The sequence below is a fragment of the Fundulus heteroclitus genome, unplaced genomic scaffold, assembly GCF_011125445.2.
Source record: "Fundulus heteroclitus isolate FHET01 unplaced genomic scaffold, MU-UCD_Fhet_4.1 scaffold_245, whole genome shotgun sequence".
NCBI classification, from domain to species: Eukaryota; Metazoa; Chordata; class Actinopteri; order Cyprinodontiformes; family Fundulidae; genus Fundulus; species Fundulus heteroclitus.
The window spans coordinates 192,449-219,556 of NW_023396656.1; the positions used below are offsets into that span (position 1 = coordinate 192,449).

The 27,108-nt window shown below is 41.6% G+C and overlaps 1 protein-coding gene across 2 annotated transcripts in view; it reads left to right on the forward strand.

Moving 5' to 3' along the window:
* LOC105918613 (xylosyltransferase 1) overlaps positions 1 to 27,108 on the forward strand; it is a 47,415-nt gene that overhangs the window by 11,729 nt on the left and 8,578 nt on the right. Inside the window, exons 2-8 of one of the 2 annotated variants that reach the window (XM_036129886.1) lie at positions 9,229 to 9,742; positions 15,010 to 15,179; positions 16,062 to 16,264; positions 18,289 to 18,369; positions 19,029 to 19,245; positions 20,794 to 20,970; positions 24,058 to 24,323. In XM_036129886.1, coding sequence (XP_035985779.1) covers positions 9,229 to 9,742; positions 15,010 to 15,179; positions 16,062 to 16,264; positions 18,289 to 18,369; positions 19,029 to 19,245; positions 20,794 to 20,970; positions 24,058 to 24,323 — 1,628 coding nt within the window. Of the gene's footprint in view, positions 1 to 9,228; positions 9,743 to 15,009; positions 15,180 to 16,061; positions 16,265 to 18,288; positions 18,370 to 19,028; positions 19,246 to 20,793; positions 20,971 to 24,054; positions 24,324 to 27,108 lie in introns of both variants that reach the window. The other variant, XM_036129885.1, reaches the window with a different exon arrangement.

A 27,108-nucleotide genomic window follows, 5' to 3' on the forward strand; every position in this document is an offset into this window, starting at 1 on the left:
CAATAAAAGGGTGATTAACGGGCTTCTGCAGAACGTGACGGCATCCTGAGGAGGTGTTGCAGTTATTTGAGTCAGGGACGAACCGCCGCTTTCAGCGTTCTGATGGAGGCAACATTACGGGATGTTGGGATACATTTAGTCTGTCAGTTACAGATTCCCACAAAGTTGGATTGTTCTTACTGACAATTCACATCATAAAAGCTGTGATTCACCATCTGGGATTTAGTCTGATTTCTGAGTTTTGACCAACGGTCATCGTCTTGCAGATGTTGACCAGTATTCTTGCTGCTCTAACAGGAAGTTAATCGACTACCAGGTGGAGTTATCCTGTTTGAAGCAGCAACATTTCTGCAGGCAGTGTCGAGGATGAGCGACTCTCTTTGTCAGAATCTCTGGAAACAAATCAAGGTTGATCAATCCTTTGTGGTAATCAAGTTCAGGTCGAAGTGAAACTGGTTTAGCGTTATTACACACAGTGATTGTGATTATTATGGTTTACAGGTACTGTATGGTAGGGCCAGACTTCAGTTTATGCTCTAAATTAATGAAAAAAACTACAATTCTTATTGATATTCCTATTTATTGAGATGCACCTGTAGCTTTTATGCTGCTTTGATTTTGCTTTGAGGGAGCTGATGGGATGTGAACTGGAGTCAGTACCTACTGTAGCCTGGTTTTAGACTAGTTTCATATTCTTATTGAGGTTCATAGTTCAGCTCAACTTGCAGCATAAATTAAAAAACAGATCAGAAACCTATTGATAACATTACCAGTGATTAGAGAAGGAAAACACATCCAGAGTGTCATCTGCTCTTCAGGACAACGCCAGCAGTGACTTAAGGTCAGGAGGACAGGTTGTTGAACAAAGTGCATGAAGCTAGAGGTATAAATATGGGTTTATTTGTGGAAGGTTGTATTGTTGGTGATTTGGTTTCAAATGCTGATATTAAAGCCTGAAAGCTGCTTTATGGATTTTTTTCCCCCCTGATTTCTTTGAGATAATTCTCCCTAAAGCTGGCGTAGACTGAAATCCCTGCTGTAATCCCTGCTTTGTTTCAGCAAGGTCGTGACCTTTTAAAACAGTCAATTTAGCTCACTCTGAGTCCATCTGCCTCGGTTTTTATTTTATTTCTGCAGCTGCATTTACCTTCGGGGGGAAAGAATCCTCCTCCGCTGTTGGTTTGCAGCAGGTTCTCAGCTGCATGTGTTGAACATCTAATACAGGATGTGATGGTCATGTTGTCTCGTTGGGAGAAACTGCAGCTGCTGCGTTCAGCACTGCTGCTCTAGGGGCGTTTTATGTCTGATTCTGAGATCATCCTGAGATGATGAGGCATTTTAATCATAATTAGACTTGAGGAAACCCCTCAAGTATCCTTCAAACATCCACGCTTTCAGAGAGCAACTGGCTTCACAATGATGGTTAACACAGACATGACATCTCATTATTCTGATGCACATTTTGAATCTAAATAAGCGTAATTATCCATCCATCTGTTCTTATTTTTAGACCTCTTCCAGGTTCCGTATATAAAATGTAACGACTGGAAAAATATCCTCCATAAATGTACGATAAAAAAGTCTATTTATACCTTTTTAAATGCTCATCAGGAAGGCCAGCGGAGGATTTGATGGAATTTAACTTCATAAAGAGCCTTGAGATGACATTTTGTGAATTGGTGCTATACAAATAAAATTTAATTGTATTGAATAAATATACATTGACGTTGTGCATATTCCTTAAAATCCCCCTACTCAGTTGTACACGTCTTTATTATCATTATTTTAATATAGTATTTTTTCTTATGCTGCAGATCCTTACTGTCCTTACTGTACAGTTGCATTTTTTTTTGTTGTTTCTATATTTTTTACTTTACTTTGCTGCTAAGACTCATGAATTTCCCTGAGGGACAAGAAAGGGTATATCACTTCTATTCGAAAGAGGAGGAGGACGTCTGGGATTTTGACATAAAACAATCTGTGGGACTCCTGAGGGCCTAAAGTCAGCTGGCCCCTGAGTGTGTCAGCTTAAGGATGGAGTTGTAAACTGGGGGAAGTTGACTAAGGCTGTTTTCGTTACCTTCAGGGTCCTGGACTGCAAACACATCGTCACAGGAGCTTATTTGATGTATCAGCAGAGTCCTAACAGAGCGGCAGTGTCAGGCTCTATGAAAGAGCTCAGTGTGACTCTAACCGTTTACCTTCGTTTTCCATCACCTCATAACTGCTGCTGAAAAGTTGCACCCTCCCCGTCTGATTTTATTCACTTTATCTGCAGTTGTTTAGAACCTGTAAACACATTTAGAGCCAGATGAGCTTTTTTTTTACTCACAAATAGACAAATTTCTTCCTCAGAGATTTTATTTGAGTCAAATTATTATAAGTTAAAATGGATATCATCCCTTTTTACCTCGATTTTCTCCCTATTTCTGGTCTAACCCATAGCTCATCACATTGTCAGATCGACTCATTTAAACACCTTCAGCTTTGCCAGCTGTGGTTCTGCTGGTATCACATCGTAAACTACAGCAGCTCCTTTTTTTTCTACCTCAGATTGTTTTTGCTTCTACATCTAAAATTGATGCGTAATTGTTGAGACACAGGTACAGGTGGGCGGAGCTATGGACAATTTAGGTTTTCAAAACTCAAATAAATTATAGCAACGCTCTGAAAACACGTCAGATCTCAATTAGGAAACAAATCTTGCTGGATCTCCATCCTGGTATGAGATGGTAATATGTTTGGAACAACAGGAGACCACATCATCTGATGAAAATGAAAACTATCAACCCACAGAACCCATGAAATGTCATTGCAGCAACTCTAAAGGGCCCTCAGTAGTTTGTGTGGCCCCTATGTGTGTTTGCATGCCTCTCTGACAACGTTGGACTCCTTATGAGATGAAGGATGGTGTCCTGGGGTATGTCCTCCCAGATCCTGACCAGGGCATCACTGAACCACTGGACAGTCTGAGCAGAAACCTGGTGGCTAAACTTGACATCCCAGAGATGTTCTGTTGGGTTTAGGTCAGGGTACACTTAACTAGTTTGCTCAAATTGAAGTTAGCCTTTTTCTAACACGCCACTGACAGATTATTCTACTGCCATAAAGGATGAATTCATTTTACATGTTTTTCTTCCCCCACAGAGGATGCAGCCTGACCTGTGTCATATAAACAGGGTCCTTGCCTGTCATATTTCCTGATATCTGTATTTCCCCAGATTTCAGGCGAGCCTTTTCTGTCTCATCCTCTGCAGTCCTCAGGTTTTCTCCTCCTCCGTCTCCTGCCTCCGCCTGCCTTCAGGACTCATTCCTGCCTCTCTGTGTGTGTTTTCTTCCCTTTGTGTAAACCGGCAGGAGGTCTGACTGCAGCGAAGTCAACTTCAATAAGATCCTGCTGAGGAGGCGGGCCCGGCGTCTCCTCTGCAGGACGCCAGGGACTCTGGTCTGTGTTAGAATAAAGAGCGCTGGTATTTTAGCCGTGGACCGTCTCCATGGACTGCATGGCCTCCTGGGAAAAAACTCAGCTTTTCTTTGTATGGAGATCAGTGAGGGACATTGAAACACGTTTTCTGTCTAGAGGTGTCAGGTTTTGAGTTTTCTGTAAATGGTTTTCTGTTAGAAAGGACCAAATTTCACCTGATTAGAGTCCAACCGGGAGGAAAAAGACAAACTGAACCCCGTAAATAAAACCACCATAGATTTCTGTCTTCATGTGATGTTTTGGTTGCTCTGGTTGTCATTTGTCCAGACTTTTATTTTGTGAACGTCATGAACGTGTCTCTAGATGTTCAAAGTCTCAATGAATCCTTTCTGTCTCCATTGTCTTCGGTTCCTGCCTGGCTGTGATCTTTCCTGTCTGTTTAGTTTCCATTTGAGTTTCTCAAACTCTGACTTTGACCTGAGGAACATGAACTGAGCGCAGCTCATGTTGACGTTGAACATCTTTCTGTTACAGAGCGAACGGCTGAGTTTCTTTAGAAACTTGCTGCACGGTGTCTTGGTGCGGTCCAATCTTTCCATATTCAGTTCATTCCTGGGATTTGTGTTATTGTTATTCAGGTCTTACTATATTTCCTCCTGTGTCCTTGGCTATTTTTCTAATGTTAGCTTTGGTCTGTTTCCACTTGGTTTGTAGCTGCTTTTGTGTTTTGGTGGCGCTTCCTCTGTGTTTATCTTGCTCCGTACTCCTCCTTCGCTGTTAATCAGCCATCTTGGTCTGTAATCCTCCTTCACTGTTCAGTGTTCCTCTTATTAGACTCACCTGATTTGGATGCCTCCCTAGGCGCCTCCCTTTGGGGGGTTTTCTGGACACAGCCCACTGGGAGGAGACCCCAGAGAATACCCAGAACTCAGCAGAGGGACTAAATATCCGGTTTGGCCTGGGAACGCCTTGGGATCCCCCAGAATGAGCTGGAGGTTGTTGCTGAGGAGAGGCATGTCTGGGTTTCCCTCCTTGAACTGTTGCCCTGTGGAACTTTTTCTTCATTCCTCCTCAGTATTTAAGCTGCTCGGTTCTCATTGATTCTGGTTTCTTCTGATCCGTCCTCCCTGGTTCCATGCCCTGCTCTCTTTGTGTCTTCTTGTAAGTTCCCTCCTGGTTAAGTCACCCTGCATCTCCAGAGTTCCTCCTTGCACTTTGGTCCTTCGTGAAAACCACCTACGACAAAACTTAGACCATTGATAATAGCCACAAATAAAGATAAATCATATCAAGTTATTTTAATTAAACAACTTCACAATTTAGTGCACAAAGATCCTGTAAATTATTTCTATTTTGGAAAGATCTACCACATTTTGGGTCACTTTATACAGACATAAACTCAAAGGACGTCCTGTTTTTTTTATATATAGGCGTTAAAATGATGTTGGTCCGACCTGCAGCTTCAGCTCCTCTGGGAAACCTTTCATTAAGATCCAGGAGTCTGTTATTTTTGTTCTGCAGTTTTGGATTTTTTTACGAGTCAGCCCACCTTTCGTATCAGTTGTGCATCAGTTTGTGCTCACCTGGTAGATGTTTCATGTATTAATTTACAACTGATATTTTAAAGGAATTTTCTGCTTTAGTCTAATGTCTAGTGTCATGATTTGTCTCGATGAACCCGAACACAAACACACACACAGAGCTCGTTTTGAGAGTTTATTGCAAATAATGAGTTGTGGAGGTAGAAAACCAGAGTATGTTACTGGGCTGAGCAGATGGAAGCTGAGTGCAGGAGCAGGCTGACGGCAGGAAGCTGGAGGACCGTGAATGAGCCTTGGGGTGGAACCCAAGGCTGGCAGGTGAGCTTCGGAGCAAAATGACTCCTCTAAATAATATCTGCCAAATGGAGATCACTAGATACAAAATCGGGCCCAAGCCTTTGGTCATTCTGACTAATATTAACACGACATTCAGGTTTCTAAAAGCTAAGGATGAAAGAATAAATCCCCAGTGAGTTTAATTCATCCGCAGTGTGCGAAAGCCGTTTATCTCTTCCTGTTTAATTCACAATGTTGCCTGGAGAGCTGGAAATATTCACCGCGGCTCTCTGCACACACGCATTCCTCTAAGCTGATATTAGGGATGAGATAATGAGAGGTTGCCTGTGGAGCAGGTGGTCGGCGCTGATATCACTGCTGCCTCCCACACACACTCAGAAACACGTTGTTTATCTCTGGGAAATACAGAAATGGGCCGATTTTTGTGGGATTAGGAGAAACCACCAAGGTCACGTTGCTTTGCAGCTGTAACAAGCGCACCGACGGGTCAGAATGGACGGGGGTGCCAGAGCCCTAAAGTGCTGCACAGGTTATGTACAAGTCATAAAAAATAAATAAAATAAGCAGGAATATACAACATCTACAGTAAAATTATTGACAAAACCAATTAGAGAGACGAGTCTTTAATGGAGATTTAAGATCATTCCAGGTATTGGCCAAAATACTGTGAAAGCTGCGTCTCCTCAACTAACGAGACAAATAACATCAGAGAGCAGAGAATAACTTACCTGACCTCAGGGTTCTGTAGTAAACATGCAGAAGTAAGTGGAGGCCTGACTGTATAAACATCTTAAAAACCTAAAGTTTTAAAAGCAGTCCTAAATCCTACAGGCAGCCAGTGCAGGGAGGACAATATGGGACTAATTTGCTATGTCAGCAGACGGGCAGCAGTGATTTAAACCTGCTACAGACGACGAAGACGAGCAACAGTGATTAGGGATGAATGATATATAATAGAATAATCCTTAATTGTCCCGCAGTGGGGGAAACTCAGGAGTATCAGCAGCAATTAAGGGAAAGAGATCCCAACAGAAGAAAGATATCAGTTTCTTCTGCTTTTTATTAACTGTGCAGATAATAAAAGAGGCATCCTCAGATTAAATGAAATGTGTAACTGAGTAGGGTGACCTGAAATTGTACAAAATGGGCATTTATACCTGTGCATAAATAACAGCAGGAGACAACAACATATTGGCATTAAGATCTGGATTGACCAATGTTAGCCATCTGTTAACATATCAGTTTGGGTCCCGTCGGTAAAACTGGTGACGACCAACGTTTGTTTCTGTCTTGGTGCCGTTTGTGTTCCTGGAGGGGAGTGGAGGCGGGTAGCCATGTGCTCTTTCCTTGGTCATGTGACGCTAACATTGATCCGGTGCAGGATTGGAGGAGTTTACTGGAAACAGAGAAGCAATGTCGGTGGTGTGGTTATTGGCCATAATGGCAATATTTAAAAATGTATATACAGTGGGTACGGAAGGTATTCAGACCTCTTTAAATTATCCATTCTTTTTTTCATTGCCGCCATTTGCTAAAATAAAAAAGGCAATTTTATTTCTCATTAAAGGTATATAGCCACGTTATATGATTGTAAAAAAAGACCAAAAACCATTTGATCAAGATAAAATAAAGTTATATATAAGGTTCGCCCTCCAGCAAGGCGATGACCTAAAGCAAAGGAGCTGTACTAGCTCAAAACGATGCTTCTACTCAATACTGAGCAAAGGGACTAAAAACTTTTTACCGTGTGATATTTCGGTTTTTAACACATTAAATGGAAATAAAAAGGACCTTTTTGGTTTTAGCAAATGGCTGCAATGGAGCAAAGAGTGAACAATTTAAAGAGGTCTGAATACTTTCCGTACCCACTGTATTTATCAGTATAGGGGTCTGCACAGTTAGTGGCACTGTTGCCTTGCAGCAAGAAGGTCCTGGGTTCAAATCCTAGCCAGCAGTGAGTTTGCTTGTTGTCCCATGGCAAATCAGCACACTGATTTGTTACAAATAACATGAAGTTAAAACCTATTTATTTATTTCCAATATTACTTCCATATTTAAAACACGTTACAGAAAAACAGAACTAAAGAGAATAAAACATTTCTTCAAATGAACGTATGTGTTCTTGATTTCAGCAGAGAAATAAGATGATTTGCCGAAGGAATAAGATTTTTGCACTTAAAATAGGAACAACTCGTCTCCATCATCTTATTTCAAGTGCAGCTTATCTAATTATCCTATTTTAGGAGTAAAAATACTAATTCCATTGCCAGATAATCGTATTTACCTGCTCAAATCAAGGACAAATTTTATTAATTTTTAGTTCCGTTTTTTGCAGTATATGATACATTAACCATCGCTTACTGAATATTTTGCTCTGTAAACTCTCTCTCTCTGTAAATGGTTGTATTTAAAGCTCCCAGCAGATTATCGTGTCTGAAATACTCAGACCAGCCACTCTGGCACCAACAACCAAACCACGTTCCCGTCCCTCTTCTCCGTTCTGAACTCCAGGAGGTCGTCTCAAGCATGTCTAGATGCATGAATACATTGACTTGCTGCCCTGTGATTGGTTGATCTGCTGTTTGTGTTGCCTGATAAAGTGGCACAAAGTTTTAGGTAAAAAGTCGCTGACTTTCTCTTCACGCCCATCAGCCACGACTCGCTCCTGAAGCTGCAGGACAGCCGGAACGTGTTAGCTGCTAGTTTTGCTACCGCTGGGAAACTATTTCAATTTTCATATCATTGCTGTGATTTTATCCGCATTTTCAAGTTGTGTTTTTTCCAGATTAAATTCTTTTTGAAGTAATGTTTTTTTTAAGCTGATTGTTCACGTCAACAGCAAGAACTGTGGTGTACTTTGTTGAGTTTGTTAATGATAAGAAAAAGGTTTGTTTGATTCCCACGAAAAGCAGATTAAAGGGGTCGTTCTGACTTTATGAATCGATGTTCTGCTAAAAGGTTTTATTTATTACATTTTGTTATCAGACCTGCATCTATCCAGGCCTGGATTTCTACGTTAAAAATCCACCGTCTGCATTAAACGGTGTTTGAATCAAAAATCAGTCTATATTATCTTTCCAGAAGGTGTGGCAGCTGTTTGGTTTAGAGAGGGTAGATTTTTTTTTAGATTCCTGTAAATTAGGAATTTTATTTCTGATGATGCTACACTAACTAATAACGACCTCTCTACTGTAGAGAATGCCTTGTGTTCTCATAGAGGTACGAAATCCATCAGTGTATTTTATAAAGCACTAATTTCTAATGTTCCTTTTGCTTCTGTGGCTGCAAATAGAATCGGGAAAAGATGAAGTTGGTGATTATTTTCATTGTGTGTGGCGATGCACAAAGATACAGAACTATTGGTCTGGTGTGGTCAAAGATTTGTATTATAGTTTCAATACTACCATAAAGCTCGATCCAAAATATCTCCTCCTGGGCATCACAGATCCTCGGATCAAGCACAAGCGACTTTATAACATGTTAACCTTTACTGCCAGGAAGAACATTTTGCTGTTTTGGATCAAAGACTCTCACCCCGCTAAGAAATCATGGCACAAAGTGATACAGGAGTGAATTCCCAGTGAATACATTACATGTTTGCTTCTCACGCCCATGGACACTTTCTATTCAACCTGTGACCCTTGAAGTATATCGGGCCTGTTCGTTTAACTGACTTGATGACTGTACTTGATATTTGTCTGCTTCCCTTTTCTTTTTAAATTGTCCCTTGTTTGGTCTGAGCTACTGTGTTTGTGTTTTGTAACATTTGAAAAGTCTAATACAAAAAAAACCCCACTGAATTAAAATTGTTCTAATCTTTTGAATCTTGGATTTTCAGTGTTCCATCTTTTAAGTTTTGTGTTTCCTCCAGTGAACTTTTGATTACATGCTTTAAGAAAAGTGGAAAGTGTCTTAGAGAAGTTTTTATTTTCTGCCTTATAATAATTTTTTTCTTCTGCCCTGCAGGAGGTCCACCTTCCCCACCGTCCGAAGGAGAAACTCCGTCCGGACAGCAACAACAACGAGAACTCGGTCGACGCCATCGACAGCAACAGCAACCTGGGAGCCCGATCGCAGCGCCAGCGACTACCGGCCGCAAATGTTAAGCGAAAGCAGGAGAAGAACCAAAGCATGCTGGGAAATGAAGTCCTAAAGCATGTCCCGATCCTTCCTAAACTTCACAACCAGACCCGCATCCAGAGGGCCCTACCACTGGTCCCAACCCTTCCAGCGCCCGCTCAGGGGTCCAATCAGGATCCCCCGTTCTTCCAGACAAAGAGGCCCGGTTCGCCTCCGCTGCCTCCGGGTCTGGAGCCCAATAAGGAGCAGCCACAGTGTGAAATAAGTGGGAAAGAGGCCATTTCTGCTCTATCCAGAGCCAAGAGCCGCGAGTGCCGGCAGCGGATCGTCGAGGTGTACTGCAAGCACAAAGACAAGGCGCTGATGCCCGAGAAGGTTCCTCGTTTCTGTCCCATAGAAGGTGAGACAGACAGGATGCAGAAAAAAAAGTCCAACTGTGAGTTTAGATGCCAGAGACGCGAGGAGCCGGTTGTGGCTGCAGATTTTCTGCCTTCTAAATTTACCCTGTGAGGAGCAGTTTTAGCAGAGCGTGTTGCCTGGAAGGAGAGAGCCATCTCTGTGGTCTCCGGCTCTATTTTCAGGGTCTGTAGCACCAAGAGACGCAGTGAGGACGCTGCTCTTCCAGGGTAATTACACCCTAATTAAACAACCCGTTTGTAGTCCTGTTCTGAAAGGGCTGACTAATGACTCTCTCTAGGAACCACCCCAGGGCCCATCGAGGGTTCATTTATATGATTATAGGCTCCTTTGATGATACAGTAGTCATCAGGTCCAAAGACTGACGCTGCTTTCTGATTTTCTTTAGACTTTTTTAGACCTTCTAGTCCACGTCAAAGGGCGTACACGACTCAGCTGAGCTCCTGATTACAGTGATAGTCCGTTCCCAGCGTGGCCCACGGCCCAGAGGCCCCTCGTTCCCTCTAGCTCACCTCGACCCGGCCCAGCTTGGTGAGAAGCTGGAGCAACATCAGGCATTAATGGATGGGGACGCGGCTCTCAGAGCGTTTGCTCTGTTGTTTTAATTACAGGGCATATTATTTATACTCGTTTTCCACACTGCAACTACATATTTTAATCTATTATATTATGATTTCATGTCAAGGACCAACACAAAGTAATGTTAAAGGATTGCAAAGGTTTTTACACATCAAGTTCTACAAAATTATGGCACGCATTTAAAAAACCACCTCCTTTTCTCTGACGCCCCTAAAATATAATCTAGTGGAACCAGCTGCCTTTGGTCCACCTGTTTAAATCTAAGTTCAGTATAAACACATCTGCTCTGTGAAGGTAGCACATGAGGTTAAAGCAGGTTCAGTTCTATAACAACATCCCGATCTCTGAACATCTCCCAGAGGTCTGATCAGTCCCTCATCTGGACTCCCTGCAGAGCCACCAGAACCTGGACACCCAGCTCCACCGACATGCTGGACCAGGAGAGCATTAATCAGAAAACTCTGGAGGAGCTGCAGAGATTCACAGCTCAGGTGGATCAGTGGATCTGTTGACAGGAGAGCCCTGGTTTTAGATTTAAATGGTTTTGATAATAATAATCATAAATATAGTATTAACTTTGCATTTACAACATTTGTTATGTAAAAGAATATTTACAAAACGGAACAATGTCAAAACTTTTTTATTATTTATCTATTCAATGAAGTGGGTGGAAGTGTAAACCTATATATATATATATATATATATATATATATATATATATATATATATATATATATATATATATATATATATATATATATATATATATATACATATAAATATTCAATTAAATTAAATTTTATTTTATTTATATAGCTCCAATTCATGAAATATGTCATCTCAAGGCACTTTCCAAAGTCAAATTCAATCAGATTATACCGATTGGGTCAGATTATACACACACACACACGTATATACACTCATCGGCCACTTTATTAGGTACACCTGTCCAACTGCTCGTTAACACTTAATTTCTAAGCAGCCAATCACGTGGCGGCAACTCAGTGCATTTAGGCATGTAGACATGGTCAAGAGAATCTCCTGCAGTTCAAACCGAGCATCAGTATGGGGAAGAAAGGTGATTTGAGTGACTTTGAACGTGGCATGATTGTTGGTGCCAGAAGGGCTGGTCTGAGTATTTCAGAAACTGCTAATCTACTGGGATTTTCACGCACAACCATCTCTAGGGTTTACAGAGAATGGTCCGAAAAAGAAAAAACATCCAGTGAGCGGCAGTTCTGTGGGCGGAAATGCCTTGTTGATGCCAGAGGTCAGAGGAGAATGGCCAGACTGGTTCGAGCTGATAGAAGGGCAACAGTGACTCAAATAGCCACCCGTTACAACCAAGGTGGGCAGAAGAGCATCTCTGAAGGCACAGTACGTCAAACTTTGAGGCAGATGGGCTACAGCAGCAGAAGACCACATCGGGTGCCACTCCTTTCAGCTAAGAACAGGAAACTGAGGCTACAATTTGCAAAAGCTCATCGAAATTGGACAATAGAAGATTGGAAAAACGTTGCCTGGTCTGATGAGTCTCGATTTCTGCTGCAACAGTCGGATGGTAGGGTCAGAATTTGGCGTCTACAACATGAAAGCATGGATCCATCCTGCCTTGTATCAACGGTTCAGGCTGGTGGTGGTGGTGTCATGGTGTGGGGAATATTTTCTTGGCACTCTTTGGGCCCCTTGGTACCAATTGAGCATCGTTGCAACGCCACAGCCTACCTGAGTATTGTTGCTGACCATGTCCATCCCTTTATGACCACAATGTACCCAACTTCTGATGGCTACTTTCAGCAGGATAATGCGCCATGTCATAAAGCTGGAATCATCTCAGACTGGTTTCTTGAACATGACAATGAGTTCGCTGTACTCAAATGGCCTCCACAGTCACCAGATCTCAATCCAATAGAGCATCTTATTGCATCTATATATATATATATATATATATATATATATATATATATATATATATATATATAAGTACACTCCTGATCCATTTATGACAAGTAATACCTATATTGTCCCAAAAAAGGGAAATTCGGGCGTGACAGTGACAAAAAACACATAGACAAAGTAAATGCAGAACAAGTTAATCTAAAGTTAGTTGAGAAGGAATTCATCCAAAAGGCATAAAATAAAAAAAAGCAGAGTAAGTATGGCACAACTATTAAAAATATAGTATATTCAGATAAAAATTAAATAAACAGAAGAAACAAAGCAGCAGATTTGAGCAACGATGTGAGAAAAATAAGCAATAAGCTTGATTGTACAAGCGACACCCCAGAGTAGCCAAAGCGTGTGCAAATGATCATTATCATGTGTGAGACAGTGTAAATGATTCATGATCGGATCAGAACCAGTGCAACCATGAGCATGTTTTAAACACGTATTGAGTTTATTGTAAGCAGCTGAGATTGTAAAGTCTAACAGCCGCTTTATCCTTACGGTGCCTACATGAATTTACATATAAATTAAAGAGAACATAGTATGCTTGTGTATGTATCCACTGAATTCTAATAACTTGGAACAACAACCACGGGATGAGAAACTCCATCACGTTCTTTGAGGATGTTGAGTTTGGAGCTGCTGCTGGCACCTCTATGTCTCAGAGCATTGAATACATCAGAACCGGAACTGGTTCACAACTCGCAGCATGTAGAAATGATTAGGAAAAATAAAACATGGAAAAATAGAAACTAAAAGCAAACATTAAAAACAGTTGGACTACATACTGTAGTCCAAATTGAACTAATGATGTTTCGGTAAAACAGTTTAACTAGAACAGTCAAAGGCGGTCCTAAACAAAAATGTTTTTTATTTTAATTTAAAGGAACTCGGGCTTTCAGCACTTTTACAGTTTTTTGGGAGTTTGTTCCAGATCAGTGGAGCATAGGAACTAAATGCTGCTTCTCCATGTCTGGTTCTGGTTCTGCAGAGCAGGCTGGAGCCAGAAGACCTTAGTGGTCTGGAGGGTTGATGCCCTGATAACAAGTCTGTGATGTATTTAGGTGCTAATTCAGGGATTTATAGACTAACAGAAGGATTTTAAAGTCTATTCTCTGAGATCCAGGGAGCCATGGAAGGACTTCAGAACCGGGTCCATGTTCTCTATGTTCTTAGTCTTAGTTAGGACTTCAGAACCGGGTCCATGTTCTCTACGTTCTTAGTCTTAGTGGAAGGACTTCAGAACCGGGTCCATGTTCTCTACGTTCTTAGTCTTAGTGGAAGGACTTCAGAACCGGGTCCATGTTCTCTACGTTCTTAGTCTTAGTGAGGACTTCAGAACCGGGTCCATGTTCTCTACGTTCTTAGTCTTAGTGAGGACTTCAGAACCGGGTCCATGTTCTCTACGTTCTTAGTCTTAGTGAGGACTTCAGAACCGGGTCCATGTTCTCTACGTTCTTAGTCTTAGTGAGGACTTCAGAACCGGGTCCATGTTCTCTACGTTCTTAGTCTTAGTGGAAGGACTTCAGAACCGGGTCCATGTTCTCTACGTTCTTAGTCTTAGTGAGGACTTCAGAACCGGGTCCATGTTCTCTACGTTCTTAGTCTTAGTGAGAACTTCAGAACCGGGTCCATGTTATCTATGTTCTTAGTCTTAGTGAGGACTTCAGAACCGGGTCCATGTTCTCTACGTTCTTAGTCTTAGTGAGAACTTCAGAACCGGGTCCATGTTATCTACGTTCTTAGTCTTAGTGAGGACTTCAGAACCGGGTCCATGTTCTCTACGTTCTTAGTCTTAGTGAGGACTTCAGAACCGGGTCCATGTTCTCTACGTTCTTAGTCTTAGTGAGGACTTCAGAACCAGGTCCATGTTATCTATGTTCTTAGTCTTAGTGAGGACTTCAGAACCGGGTCCATGTTTTCTACGTTCTTAGTCTTAGTGAGGACTTCAGAACCGGGTCCATGTTCTCTACGTTCTTAGTCTTAGTGAGGACTTCAGAACCGGGTCCATGTTCTCTACGTTCTTAGTCTTAGTGAGGACTTCAGAACCGGGTCCATGTTCTCTACATTCTTAGTCTTAGTGAGGACTTCAGAACCGGGTCCATGTTCTCTACGTTCTTAGTCTTAGTGAGGACTTCAGAACCGGGTCCATGTTCTCTACGTTCTTAGTCTTAGTGAGGACTTCAGAACCGGGTCCATGTTAACTATGTTCTTAGTCTTAGTGAGTACTTCAGAAACGGGTCCATGTTCTCTACGTTCTTAGTCTTAGTGGAAGGACTTCAGAACCGGGTCCATGTTCTCTACGTTCTTAGTCTTAGTGAGGACTTCAGAACCGGGTCCACGTTCTCTACGTTCTTAGTCTTAGTGGAAGGACTTCAGAACCGGGTCCATGTTCTCTAGGTTCTTAGTCTTAGTGAGGACTTCAGAACCGGGTCCATGTTCTCTACGTTCTTAGTCTTAGTGAGGACTTCAGAACCGGGTCCATGTTCTCTACGTTCTTAGTCTTAATGAGGACGCGGGCAGCAGCGTTCTGATTCACTTTTTAGGCAGAACTGTGAAAACACCGTTGCAGTGATCAGTTCTACTAAAGATAAACGCATGGATTAGTTTTTCCAGATCCTGCTGAGACATCAGTCCTTGAATCCTGATAAATTAAGTGATAATGTCAGAAACAAGATGGACACAGAGCTTCCATGTTAACCACCTCGCTTCCTCTCTGCCCAGGTAAGGCTAACGTGAACGTGCAGTGGGACGACGATACGGCCTCAGACGGCTCGGCGCCCGTTCGCATCGCCTTCGTCCTGGTCGTCCACGGCCGAGCCTCGCGACAGTTCCAGAGGCTCTTCAAAGCCATCTACCACACCTCGCACTTCTACTACATCCATGTGGACCAGGTGAGACCTTCACACCTTCTACATCATGTTTTATTCCTCTTAACCCAAAATGTTCAATCCCCTCCCAATCAACAGGTACCTCTTGAAAGTTTAATCTGAGGTGGACATCATGGTCAGGTTTTTATATTTTCAGAAACACTTTTAGTTATACTGGGTAAAATCATCATTCCATCCTGAAGGTAGTAAATACATTATGTATTCATAAAAAGGAGCAGGCCTGTAAAAACTGTGACAATCTCCACTGTTCAGTCCGAAAGGCAGAGATTGGTCAGAGTTTTGCTGTGGACCTGAACCTGGAGAGGTGGTCCATCCTCTCCAGGTCCAGATGATGGATTAATCAGAGCTCTGGGAGATGTTGTAGAACCTGACCCAGCTTTAAACTGGACCAGAACTTTCTCCCTGACCCGTCTCCAGAGGCGGATCTTCATGATGCTCGTTGTTCTCTGATGTTCTCCAACAAACCTCTGAGTCCAGAATCAGAGCAGCTGCATTTAGTCTCAGGTTAAATTACAGGCAGCTGGAGTCTGTTCACTGATCACTTCTGAAGGCAACTTATTCCTCTGGATTTTATATTTAGAGGTGATGGTTTAAAGGGGCAGAACACAAATGCACCTTAGATTTTACAAATTTTCATTTGTGCAAAAAGTATTTATAACCGTTTCTTGTTTTTCCTTTTCTTCACGGTTGTGCATCACTTTGTGTTAAACCATTCTCAGTAAAATATGTTTTAGTTTTTCGGCTGTAACGTGAAGCGTTCAAGGGGTGTGAATACTTTTGGAATGCATTTTATTTTATTTCTTATCCGTTAACCTGCTCGCCAGTTAACTGCCTTTATTGTAATGATTTAAACGTCCTCTCCTTGTTCACCTTTGGCCTCCTCAGAGGTCTGACTACCTCCACAGGGAGATTCTGTCTCTGTCGGGTCAGTTCCCAAACGTCAGAGTGACTCCGTGGAGGATGGCGACCATCTGGGGCGGAGCCAGTCTCCTGACGATGTACCTGCGCAGCATGGACGACCTCCTGAAAATGGCCGACTGGTCCTGGGACTTCTTCATCAACCTCAGCGCTGCCGATTACCCCATCAGGTGAGAGCGCCTCGTTTAGAAAAAGTTTTTGTTTATACTTTCTACCCAGGTCCCTTCAGCTTAAAATTAGTCCATGAACCCAAACCTGAGATGGATCTTCAGGTTGCTTGATTTCATCAACCCTGATGAAGTGGCTCACTTTTGCCTTTCAGCAAGAAGGTCCTGGGTTCAACTCCCAGCCTGGGGTCTTCCTGCATGTTCACCCTATACATGCATGGGTTTTCTCTGGGTACTCCAGAGTTTAATTGTACTCTTAGGTGTGAGTATGTGCATAGTGCAGGTTGCTTGTCCACTGAGGGAACCTGCCTCTCGTCCCATGAGTGCTAGAGGTAGGCAACAGCCTCCCTGGGACTCTAAAAGTCTAAAAGGGTTTAAATGATGGATCTAACCACATTCTGTGTATAAAACTCACAGAAAACTCTGGCAAGTAAATAAAGAGAGTTGGGACTTTTTCCTGGTGTTGACACCAAAAGAACACAGGAAAGAATCATTAGTTTGTGAGTAAAATGGTAAAGTTAAAGCTTTCTGTCATTTCCTGTCTGATGCAGGAAGTGACAAAAAGCATCAATGTTTAGAAAGCTGGCGGTGACGGCATGTTTTTAAAGCTCTGCTGTTTATCTGCTGCTGAGGCAAAGCTGCCGTTTGATTAAATAAACCCCACAGTCTGTGGAGTCTCAGTCGGGCTTTTTGCAACAGAAACCCATCCGTGCCTCATGATTCTGCTCGTTGTTTGGGTTTCTCCGTGTTCTTTTAATGCTGTGGTCTGTCCTCGTAAGGACAGAGAAATCAAACAGACCGATCACTGACATGAGAGTCAGAACACGCTCCCAGCTAAAATCCATAACACGGCCGCAGCATCAGCACCGTCCATCCAATAATAGCTGGGAGGTCACTGAGGCCGGTGGAGCGGGGGGTAAAACAGGACAGGATGATTCCTTCCTGGAGGGTGAGGACAAGGTCAGACCTTTTCATCTGGACCCCTAAATACTTTACATGTCGAAATTTCCTGCTTTTCCAAAAGTTCCTGGTTTTCTGTTAATCTGCTGCAGATATTTTCTACGATGGCTTCAAAACTGGAGGAAAGAGGATGGTTGGATTCAACATTTAGACAAATAGGACATTTTTATTTTCCTGATCTTTTTCAGACAGTGTACACAACCTGAACCTGAGGAGGAAGCAGAGAAAAAGAACAAATCAGATCATTCTTTAGTCGTTTTTCTTCCATCTATCCTCAAACACAACAACAGCCACACAGCAAGCTTTTTAGACTCTAACCAGATGTAATCAGGACGATCCGACTGGCGGTCCTGTCTCCTCAGGAGTATCTGTTTGGGTTTTCTGTCTCCTCTTCGGTCCTCTCCTCAGTCAATGAAATAATTATGTCCAGCTGTGACCAAACAAGGAAACACGCACATTGTTTTTAAAGCTTTTGAACCTGGAGACACTTCCTGCCTGCAGTCCAGTCCATTAGAGACAAATCCCACTTCAATCTGCAGGGAAACCAGAAAGAGGAACAGCTGTTGGGCTTCACACAGTTTGCCTCCATCCTGGGGTTTTAATCTACATGTAAACACGTTACGTCAAGACTGCGGCCATATTGGTCAGGTGAAAGCCCAACCTTGTAATGTTTGAACTAAGCCACGTCTCCACCCACAGTTAAAAGTAACAACCATCTAAAAATGATAAATACCTTTTTATTATACAGACTAGATAAGAGTCATGGTTCCGTCTTTTTAAAAATTTTTAGAACCCATGGATTATGTATAGTAACATTTTAACACACCGGACTGGATGATTTGATTGATTTGACTTAGGAAAGGGTCTTGAGATGACGTGTTGTGAATAAGTAAACAAAATTTAATGTCATTTTATGTCTTGAGTGTTTTAGATTGGACAATCGTTTTGATCATTCTTCAGATTTACTTTTATTCGTTGTCATCTGCATATTTTATTGAAACCCAGCCTGATCAGATGGAGTTTGGTTGTTCAAAAATGGATTATTAAGAGCTGCTGTTTCTCCCCAGGACCAACGACCAGCTGGTGGCGTTCCTCTCCAAATACCGCAACATGAACTTCATCAAGTCTCACGGCAGAGACAACGCTCGGTGAGAACGCAGGAGCCACGTTCCTGTTCCTCCTCCTTGCTCTATTCGCCAAATTAGTTTCAGTTTTAGTGTCACATTTCCTGAATGTCTTATTTTAGACTCATTAAACAGGGATCCAGCGCATTAAAGAAATAGAAAGATCTGCAGGAAGGTCCACAGGTGAAACAGAGTTTTTTCTGCAGTGGATTCATAAATACACAAAAAAGAACAGAGATTCATCTCACTACTGCTGCTGTAGATCCAATATAAGTGTAAAAAAGTTAGAAACAAACCAGCAAGATAGTAAAACTTCAGATTCAGCTGAAAGAAAGTTGAAACATTTTGATTTGGTACCACGGTTCTGTAAAAGCATCAAATACAGACCAAAGAAAAAAAAATCATCTTAGACAAGAAAAGAAAAATCTTTGTTAAACCACAAGTTGGGAAAACATTTATATTTAGATCCTTCAGGCCGACCCGGTCCAGGAACCTAAACTTAAATGAGATTTGGGTCAGAATGTAAAAAGTTAGGTTTGTTTTTTAAGAAACAGATTAGAATTTAACGGTGTGTTCAGGTGTGAATTAACCTTGCATTAAGCTGCTCTTAAAGTAAAACAGAAACACGTTTATAACCTGCTTCGCTCCTTCAGGCTTTGTAATTCCAGGCTGCTTTGTTCCAGTTTCATCCGTAAACAGGGTCTGGACCGGGTCTTCTACGAGTGCGACACCCACATGTGGCGCCTGGGAGACCGCAAGATCCCGGAGGGCGTGTCGGTGGACGGCGGGTCTGACTGGTTCCTGCTCAGCCGGCCGTTTGTCGACTACGTGGTGAACTCCAGAGACGAGCTGGTCAGCAACATGAAGCGCTTCTACGCCTACACGCTGCTGCCAGCCGAGGTACCGGACCGACCCGCTCAGATGGGCCAAACACACAATCTCAGAAAAGATAGCAAGTTCATGGATAAACTCAGAAAACGTTTGATCTCAACCAATTTAAATTCTTTTGTCCAGCTACACATTAATAATTTTGTGTTTATTAAAATGAAAATGTGTAAAAAAAATGTTAGGATTCATAAAATGATTTTATTATATATCATTCTAAATAAAAAAGTCAAAAGGTTCTCTTGGTATTTTAACTAATTGAAAAAAAAACGTGTTTATAATACTTCTCCTTATTGTACTGCTGTTGTTGATTTATGTATTCAACATTTGATTTCATTAAAAAGAAAATATTTCCTGTATTATTCTAAAATTTAACGAATTGTAATTTGTTTTTAAATAGGATAAAAACTAAAACAAAAATGTAATAGGAAAATATGTCTTGTTTTCTATTTGCAGTGATAAAGAATGTATTAAATCTCAAAAGGGGAGAAAAAAATCCAACATTATCAAAGTTGGATTTGATAGAGAAAAATCAAATGTTTTATTAAACTCACACAGATTTACATGTTTAGTTTTGAAACAATCCAATAATACACAAATAAATAAATAATCATTAAGTTATTATTCTATTCTTAAGAATGTTGAAATAAAATAAACATGAACATAAAACTGGAAAAAGGTATTTTTATATTGAAAAGTTGAATCAAATCTGTTTAACCTTCAAATAAAACACGTTAAAAATGTAAAATAAAAATAACAATGTAATAAGGTTTAATTAAACTAAAAATGTATGATTAATTATTGCGTTCTACTTTTTTAAAGAAACACATACTGTATAAAACTTGACATTTAATTAATGTAATCGGCTAACTTTAACAACAAAAATAAAATAAAAAACCTCTAAAATATGTCAGGTCTAGCACCTAGAACATCATACTACACAGAGAAAGAAAGGCACAAAGACAATTAGTTTTGTTTCATTCTCGAGGAGAGTAGAAGGAGATCGTACAGTTACAATCTCCAACCCACTCTGCCGGTCTCAGCGTTCTCCTCGATTTTATTAAGTTTGGGGCGTTTCCCTAGTTACAGGACTGAGGCTGTACCAAAGGGTGGGGGAACAGATAGTTTATGGCCTCAGTTGTCAACAAAGATACACAGCTGAGCAATCACGTTCAGTCAGCACATAATCTTGTAGCTGAGTCTTCTTGTTTCAGGAAGGGAAGAAACAAACTTCTGTTTCTTCGCACAGACATGATTAAGCTATCATGTGAGTAATATGATTATATCAAAAGCTTACATTACTACATCATAACAAGGTAAATCGGTTAATGAAGTATAAACATTAATCCCAACAAAATATTATCTAGTTATGTTTTGTGGATTATTCAACTAAAAGTTCTTAATAAATAAATAATGCTTATTATTTCGGTCTCCTGACGAGTTTGCAGATGAGCAGTTCTCTGGTGACGTGGCTCCTGTAAATGTTCTGATTAGCGGGTGCAGGAAGAGACAAAGTCCTCTGGAGGTTATCTTTGTGTAAATTACGTGTTTTTCTCCTCCCAGTCATTTTTCCACACCGTCCTGGAGAACAGCGTCCACTGTGAGACCATGGTGGACAACAACCTGCGGCTCACCAACTGGAACCGCAAGCTAGGATGTAAGTGCCAGTACAAGCACATAGTGGACTGGTGCGGTTGCTCGCCGAATGACTTCAAGCCCTCAGACCTGCCGCGGTTCCAGGTGAGATTCCACCTGCATAAAACAACCGTTTGGTGACATCACAACTGTTTGCGTTTTGGTTTATGCTGTTTATGCAATTTATTTTACCTAAATTAACAGTTAGCATGTAGGTAGGGTCTAAAGTTTGTCATGGAGACCTGCTGTGGTTACAGTTTTCTGCAGCCAGATTGTTTTAAAGCGTCTAGTGATCCTCGTCCAGCCTTGTTTGTCTCAGTTCCAGATGTTTTCACCTGTTCAGGCGTTATTCTGACAGATCTGCAGATATGAACCAGACTGACACTCATTAGCCTCATTAGGTTCTCCGCTCTTTCCCACTTTGAAGAGCAGTTAATAGAAACGGGTCTCGGTTACACAGAGGAAACAGGAAGTGTTTTATTTTCAAAACAAAAGTTACAAAATAATTAAAACAACAGTTGGCTGAGAACAAAAGTAAAAAGTCAACGAAAAAGTCGCTTTCACTTGTAGCACAAGGCAGTTAGAAGAACCTGTTTTTGTATTAAACAGGAATAAATACACACCGGGGTTGTTTTTAACCTTACTTTAATATAAATAACTTTTTTTAATTTCTTCATTTGGTCAAATAAAATTAAGAAACAGCAAGTCATAAACACTGCTATTGCGATTCCCCCCCCCCCCCAAAATAAAATCATAAAGATTAAAAAGTTGACATTATCTGCGGATACAAAATAAATTTTCCATGAAATTGGGGAAAAAAGTTGCTCACAAAACACAGATAGAAGCTAATTTTATTGTGCTGCCCAATTATTAATTAACTTCAACATTAAAAAATGAGGGTTATTTTTTGGACCAATGTTTGTTGGTGAACAGAACTGGGAAACCTAAAAGTTCTGCCTCTAGTTCTGGGGTCCGTTCTTCGTACGTCGCTAACTCAGTTAGCTGGATTTCATTGTTGACGATTTGGCATGATCTTGGATCGTTTGGTTCTTCGAAAGACTTCCTGCACTTGTTGTCATAGCAACAAGTGCGCCAGCTTGAGCCTGCTCCAGAGCAGGCTTATTTCATGTAAACAAGATTAGATCATGGCTGTATAAGCGGAGGAGATAGGAAGTCTGCCGTAGCCATGTCCATTTTTACGACTGCAAGTTGCAACCTGTTGCGGAAGGTGCAAGAATAATTTGCAGAGTTTTTCGAATTAATCGCGTATTGCGCAATAGACAGGATCCTTTAGCGCAGCGCGACAGTGTAATTGTAGAGAGATTTCTCTTGGTGGCTGTTATAAACAGACAAACACATCATTTAACAGTGGCTTTTAAAGAGGAAAAAGTGGTGTTGGAGCCATAAATCTAAAATTTTGAGTTATTTGTATGGTGGTTTGCTTTTTATTTTTATCCTATTCAGTAAGAAGATTTGTTCGGGCCATTTTATTGTGAAGTTTAGTTTACTTTGAAAGGCTTGCTTCCTGTCGAGCCGTATATTGTATTAGAAAAAACTATGGTTGGATTATCTAGACACGGAGCAATACAGTTTTACCGTGTAAACTGTGGATGACTTGGAAAAGGAAGATTTTCATTTTTTATGGATAAAGATTGTTTTGGTTTTTTTTGTTAAAATTCCCAGTTTGCACGTGTCCTTTACTTCCCGTATCTAAGGAATGACACTGAAATTTGGATCTCTTGACATAACAAGTGCCTTTTTAAAATACAGTATAATAATTAAAGGCTACCATTTTGTAGAATATTCTTGTATTTCACTTTTACTTGTCGCCATGTTCTAGTGGGTCCCGTGGAGGCTCTGACATAAAAGAACAAAGTAAATATGAGATTATTAGAATGCAAAAATACATACTGTAGAAAGTGATAGAAACATCTACCATGGACAGTATTTATACATTAATTTGTCTGCTGCTTTTTACCAGCCCTCTCTCCTGGCTTTAACAGATTTTTAGGTGTTTTAATTAATGACTCAAATTCGGCATAACCTTCCATTAAAAGCTCTTGTTCTGCTTGGGAGAAAAACTGTGGGCGTTCTTTGGCCATGCTGAACAACCAATAGCAGCGCTGCTGATCATTGTTTCTACTATCGATACATTTCCCCTTTTAAACAAACGCATGAACACGCAGTTGTCTCAGATAACTCAATCCAGCCATACTAATCGTAAACAACAGGTGTGTTCGAAGAACCCAATTAGCCGGATCAGGATTAGCCGGATGAAATCATCTTGGATGTGTCATTTGATCTTGGATGTTTTAAGCAACGTACGAAGAACGGACCCCTGGACTGACCCTGATTGTTGTGGTAATTGGGGAGGATGGGATGTTCAGAGCGGTATTAAAGCAGCGCCCCCAGCAGGTTAAACTGAAGAACAGCAGGTCCAGGCGAACAGAAAAAACCCTTTAAACCTGGAGCCAGACTCCACACTGATGTGTTCATAAATGGTAGATTTTATTATCTAACTCTTATGTTTGGGTTGCAATCCTCAGAGAGTTTTATAGAGGACAAATACTTTTTAAATGTAACTTTTAATTAAAAAAAATGAGGAACTGAGAATACAATGACCAAAAGAAACGTGAATGTGGATTATTTCTAGATCCCTCTCAGCGTTTTGGTAAAAAAAAATATCAGTTTCTGTTGAAAGCATAATTTATATTGGTACCACCCAGATACTTATTAACCTGACATTACAGAACTTTTGTCAGTTCTGGGTTCTGGGATGATCCTCCTGCAACCTTCGGTCCCTCTCGGCCCGTCGGAGGAGCCCGGAATAGCTCCGTATTCACAAATTAGCAGCGCTGCTTTTAGGTGGTTCTGGTGTCTTTGTAGTGGCAGCTCTGAGGTCAGTGTCTGTGGACGGGTTCTATAAGAAGCTCTGATCCTGGCAGCAGCTGTAGACCCGAGCCTGCAGGTATTTTTAGAGCTGGCGGCCGCCGAGGTTTTGCAGGGTTGGTATTATCCTAATGTCGGGGTTGGACGGTGAGAGGCGGTTGAATGGCGCGGTCACAACCACGCACGTACGTCATGTACAGGATAACGCGCCCTGCTACATGAAGTAAAACAGATAAAATCTCCATCAATTAATTATTCTTTTCTGAAACTGAAATGAGTCCGATCATCTTTCCTCAACAGCAGGCCTCCAGACCCACCTTCTTCGCCCGGAAGTTTGAGGCCAGCGTCAGCCAGGAGATCATCAGCCAGCTGGACGCCTTCCTGTTTGGACCGTATCCGTCCGGCACCCCGGGCCTCCAGACCTACTGGGAGAACATCTTTGAGCAGGAGACGGACGGACTCTCTAGCCTGTCCGACTCCATGCTCAGCCACTTCCACGCCTTTGCCCGTATGGGACTGTCCCGCGCCGCCGGATCGCTGCAGGGGAATCCTGATGATCGCAGCTGCAGGTGAATTAAAGCGTCGTCTTCGCAGTTATTCCTTTATTAGCAGGAGCTCAGATTGTGTCTCAGATTTAGTCTAAAAAGAACAACGATCCATACAACATCATGTTCTTCCACTGACTAAGTTTTCCAGACAAAAGTTTTATTGTATTTATACAGGTGCATCTATGTAAATGACATTATTCAAAAGTTTATTTATTTCAGTAATTCCAAAAAGAGAAGAGATTCTTTATACAGAGTGATTCGTTTCAAATGTTTCTTTCTTTTCTCAGAAAACCAGACCAATAAAAAGGACGTTTCATACAGAAATGGGGTCCCACTGTCCAGGTTCTGTACCATTTCTGCACTCAACGCTTGGTTTGGGCTCCTTTTGCATGAATTCCTGCATTAATGCAGCATGGCATGCAGAAGATCCATCTGTGGTTCTGCTGAGGTGTTCAGGAAGTTCAGGTTGCTTTCATGGCGGTCATTGGGTCCTTTGCATTGATGGTTCTTCCTCTTGAGCTCCTCTGCAGGGTTTAGCTCAGGCCTCTTTGCAGGCCAACCCAGAATAGGGATGCCGTGTTCATTAAGGCAGCCATTGGTACTGTTGGCATTGTGGACCGGTACCCAGTCCTGCTGGAAAATTAACTCATCCTCTGCATAAAACTTGTTTGCAGAGAAAAATGTGAAGTTCTCAAAAATGTCCTGGTTGCTTGCTGCGTTGACTATGGGTTAGTGGACCAGAACCAGCAGGTAACATGGCCCTCCAAATCATCGCTGACTGTAGAAACTTTACTTTGGACTTCAAGCAATGTCAATTCTGTGCATCTCCACTGTTCCTGCAGACTGTCTCTGGTTCAAAAGTTGCGTAACACGTAGTAGCCCGTCTCCTGGATCTGTCAGGGTTTAGAGGCTCTTGAAGTTCTGACTCCAGTCGGTTCCTGGTGGATCTGCCCCAAACTCTCAGATGGGCTTTGCTCCACAATCCTCTCAAAAGTTTGGTTACTGTTGTTACTGTTGTTGGCGCAAATTCTCTACCAAACTTTATCCTTCCACTTAACTTTCCATGAATGTCAGCTCAGCATCCTTATGTAGGGTACCGGTACCAGTCTAGTCAGGACTCTTCCCCATAACAGAACATCTCCATTTTAAAAATCTGATATAAGATTACATTTTTTAGATGCTTTAAGCCACAACCATCAAAATTAAAATAAATATTTCCTGAAATATATCCTTGTTTAATGAAATCTTACATTTTGTGTTTCATGTTTGCTGTTACTGATGTTCATTATGATCTAATGAAGTTGCAGGTAGTGATGTATAGAAATAGCTGCTGGACAATCATGTTTAAAACTCAGAGATTTTTATTTGTCAGGATGAAAACATGCAGATTCACTTCAGAGTGACTAAACTTTTCAAACCGGTAGCTTTACAGAGAGACGGCTTCGTTCCAGGCCTGATGGGAAAAGGAAGAGACGTACCTTTCCACTAAACTCACCGCAGGCAGTTTATTTGCTCCAAATTAAATATAAAGATAAGGCCTGCTTGTCCAAAGGACACAACCGGGCTTCAGTTTCTGCTCCAACCGGGTTTTTCCTGCTCAGTCAGGGTTTCTGTGTGCGCGCTGTGGGTGGAGACCCACACAGTCTACAAGGAGGTACTTGTTGCTGGGGTTTGGGTGGGGATTGGTGGTTCGTATGGGTGGAAGCAGCTTCACAGGGGCCGTGTGTGAGAAGAGGAGGGGAGGGGCCCGGGTAAAAAGGACCACTTTGTTTCCCCTCAACATGTCTACAGCAGCATGGAGACATCTGAAAACTCCTTCAACTTCTCACATGATGTCACGGCCAAAAGCTTTGTGGTTTTTTTTTTATTTGCTTCTCTGCTAAAGAGAAGAATTAAAGACATTTTATGTTCTGAAGGTTTTTGTTGGCTGCTTCATCAAATTTCTCTTGGACTGAATCCTGACTCATGGTGACCTATTCTTATCTTTTGGTGCCAGTTTGCTGGTTTCTGTTCCCTCGCTGGCTCTGGGTGCTGACCACCGGCTCTTAATGTGGTTCTGATCTTTGAGCAGCTTTATCGCTTTAACCTTGTGTCACTGTTTAGTCATGCCAGAAGATCCACACGTCATTACCAAAGTGTTCATGGCAGAGGTGGAGGGCAGAGGTTGGTGGAGGCCCGCTCCCTTGGAGCAGAAGCAACCTCTCACCAGGACTGGATCAGGAGGATTTATTGTCTCAGAAGGAGGATTCATCAGAGGGAATAACTTTGCTCCAGTCTTCTGGCTCTTCCGGCAGACTTTCACTCTGTCTTTAATCATTTTCTTGGACAAATGGCTCTTTCCTGCCTTCCTTGTTCTAAAAACAGGTTCTATTGCACCTTCCTTTGGAGGAGGAGATGGTTCTTTTAGTTTCACACCCAAATTTGAACTCACTGCTTTTATTTTGAAAAGAAAGACTCCAATGCTTTGATTTGCTGCCGCTGTTTGGACCTGAAGCACCAATGGGCTCCATGTTGGCCCAAAACATGAAGCAGAATACAGAACATAACTGTCCATGGGGGTCAATAAGGCCTGCTCAATATCCTCGTCATCAGACTGCAGTAATAATATTGCAAAGGACTGTTTAGACCAGGGGTCTCCAAACTTTTCAAGTCAAATGCACTCGAGGACAGAATAAAAAAAAAAACCCACAATAAAGAAACAAAACAATTAATAGTCGTTGGACAGATGCAGTCCTATTTACTATGAAATTAAAAAGCATGTAAAATGTGTGGTTATTAAAAGACAAATGTCTTATGTTCTACCTAA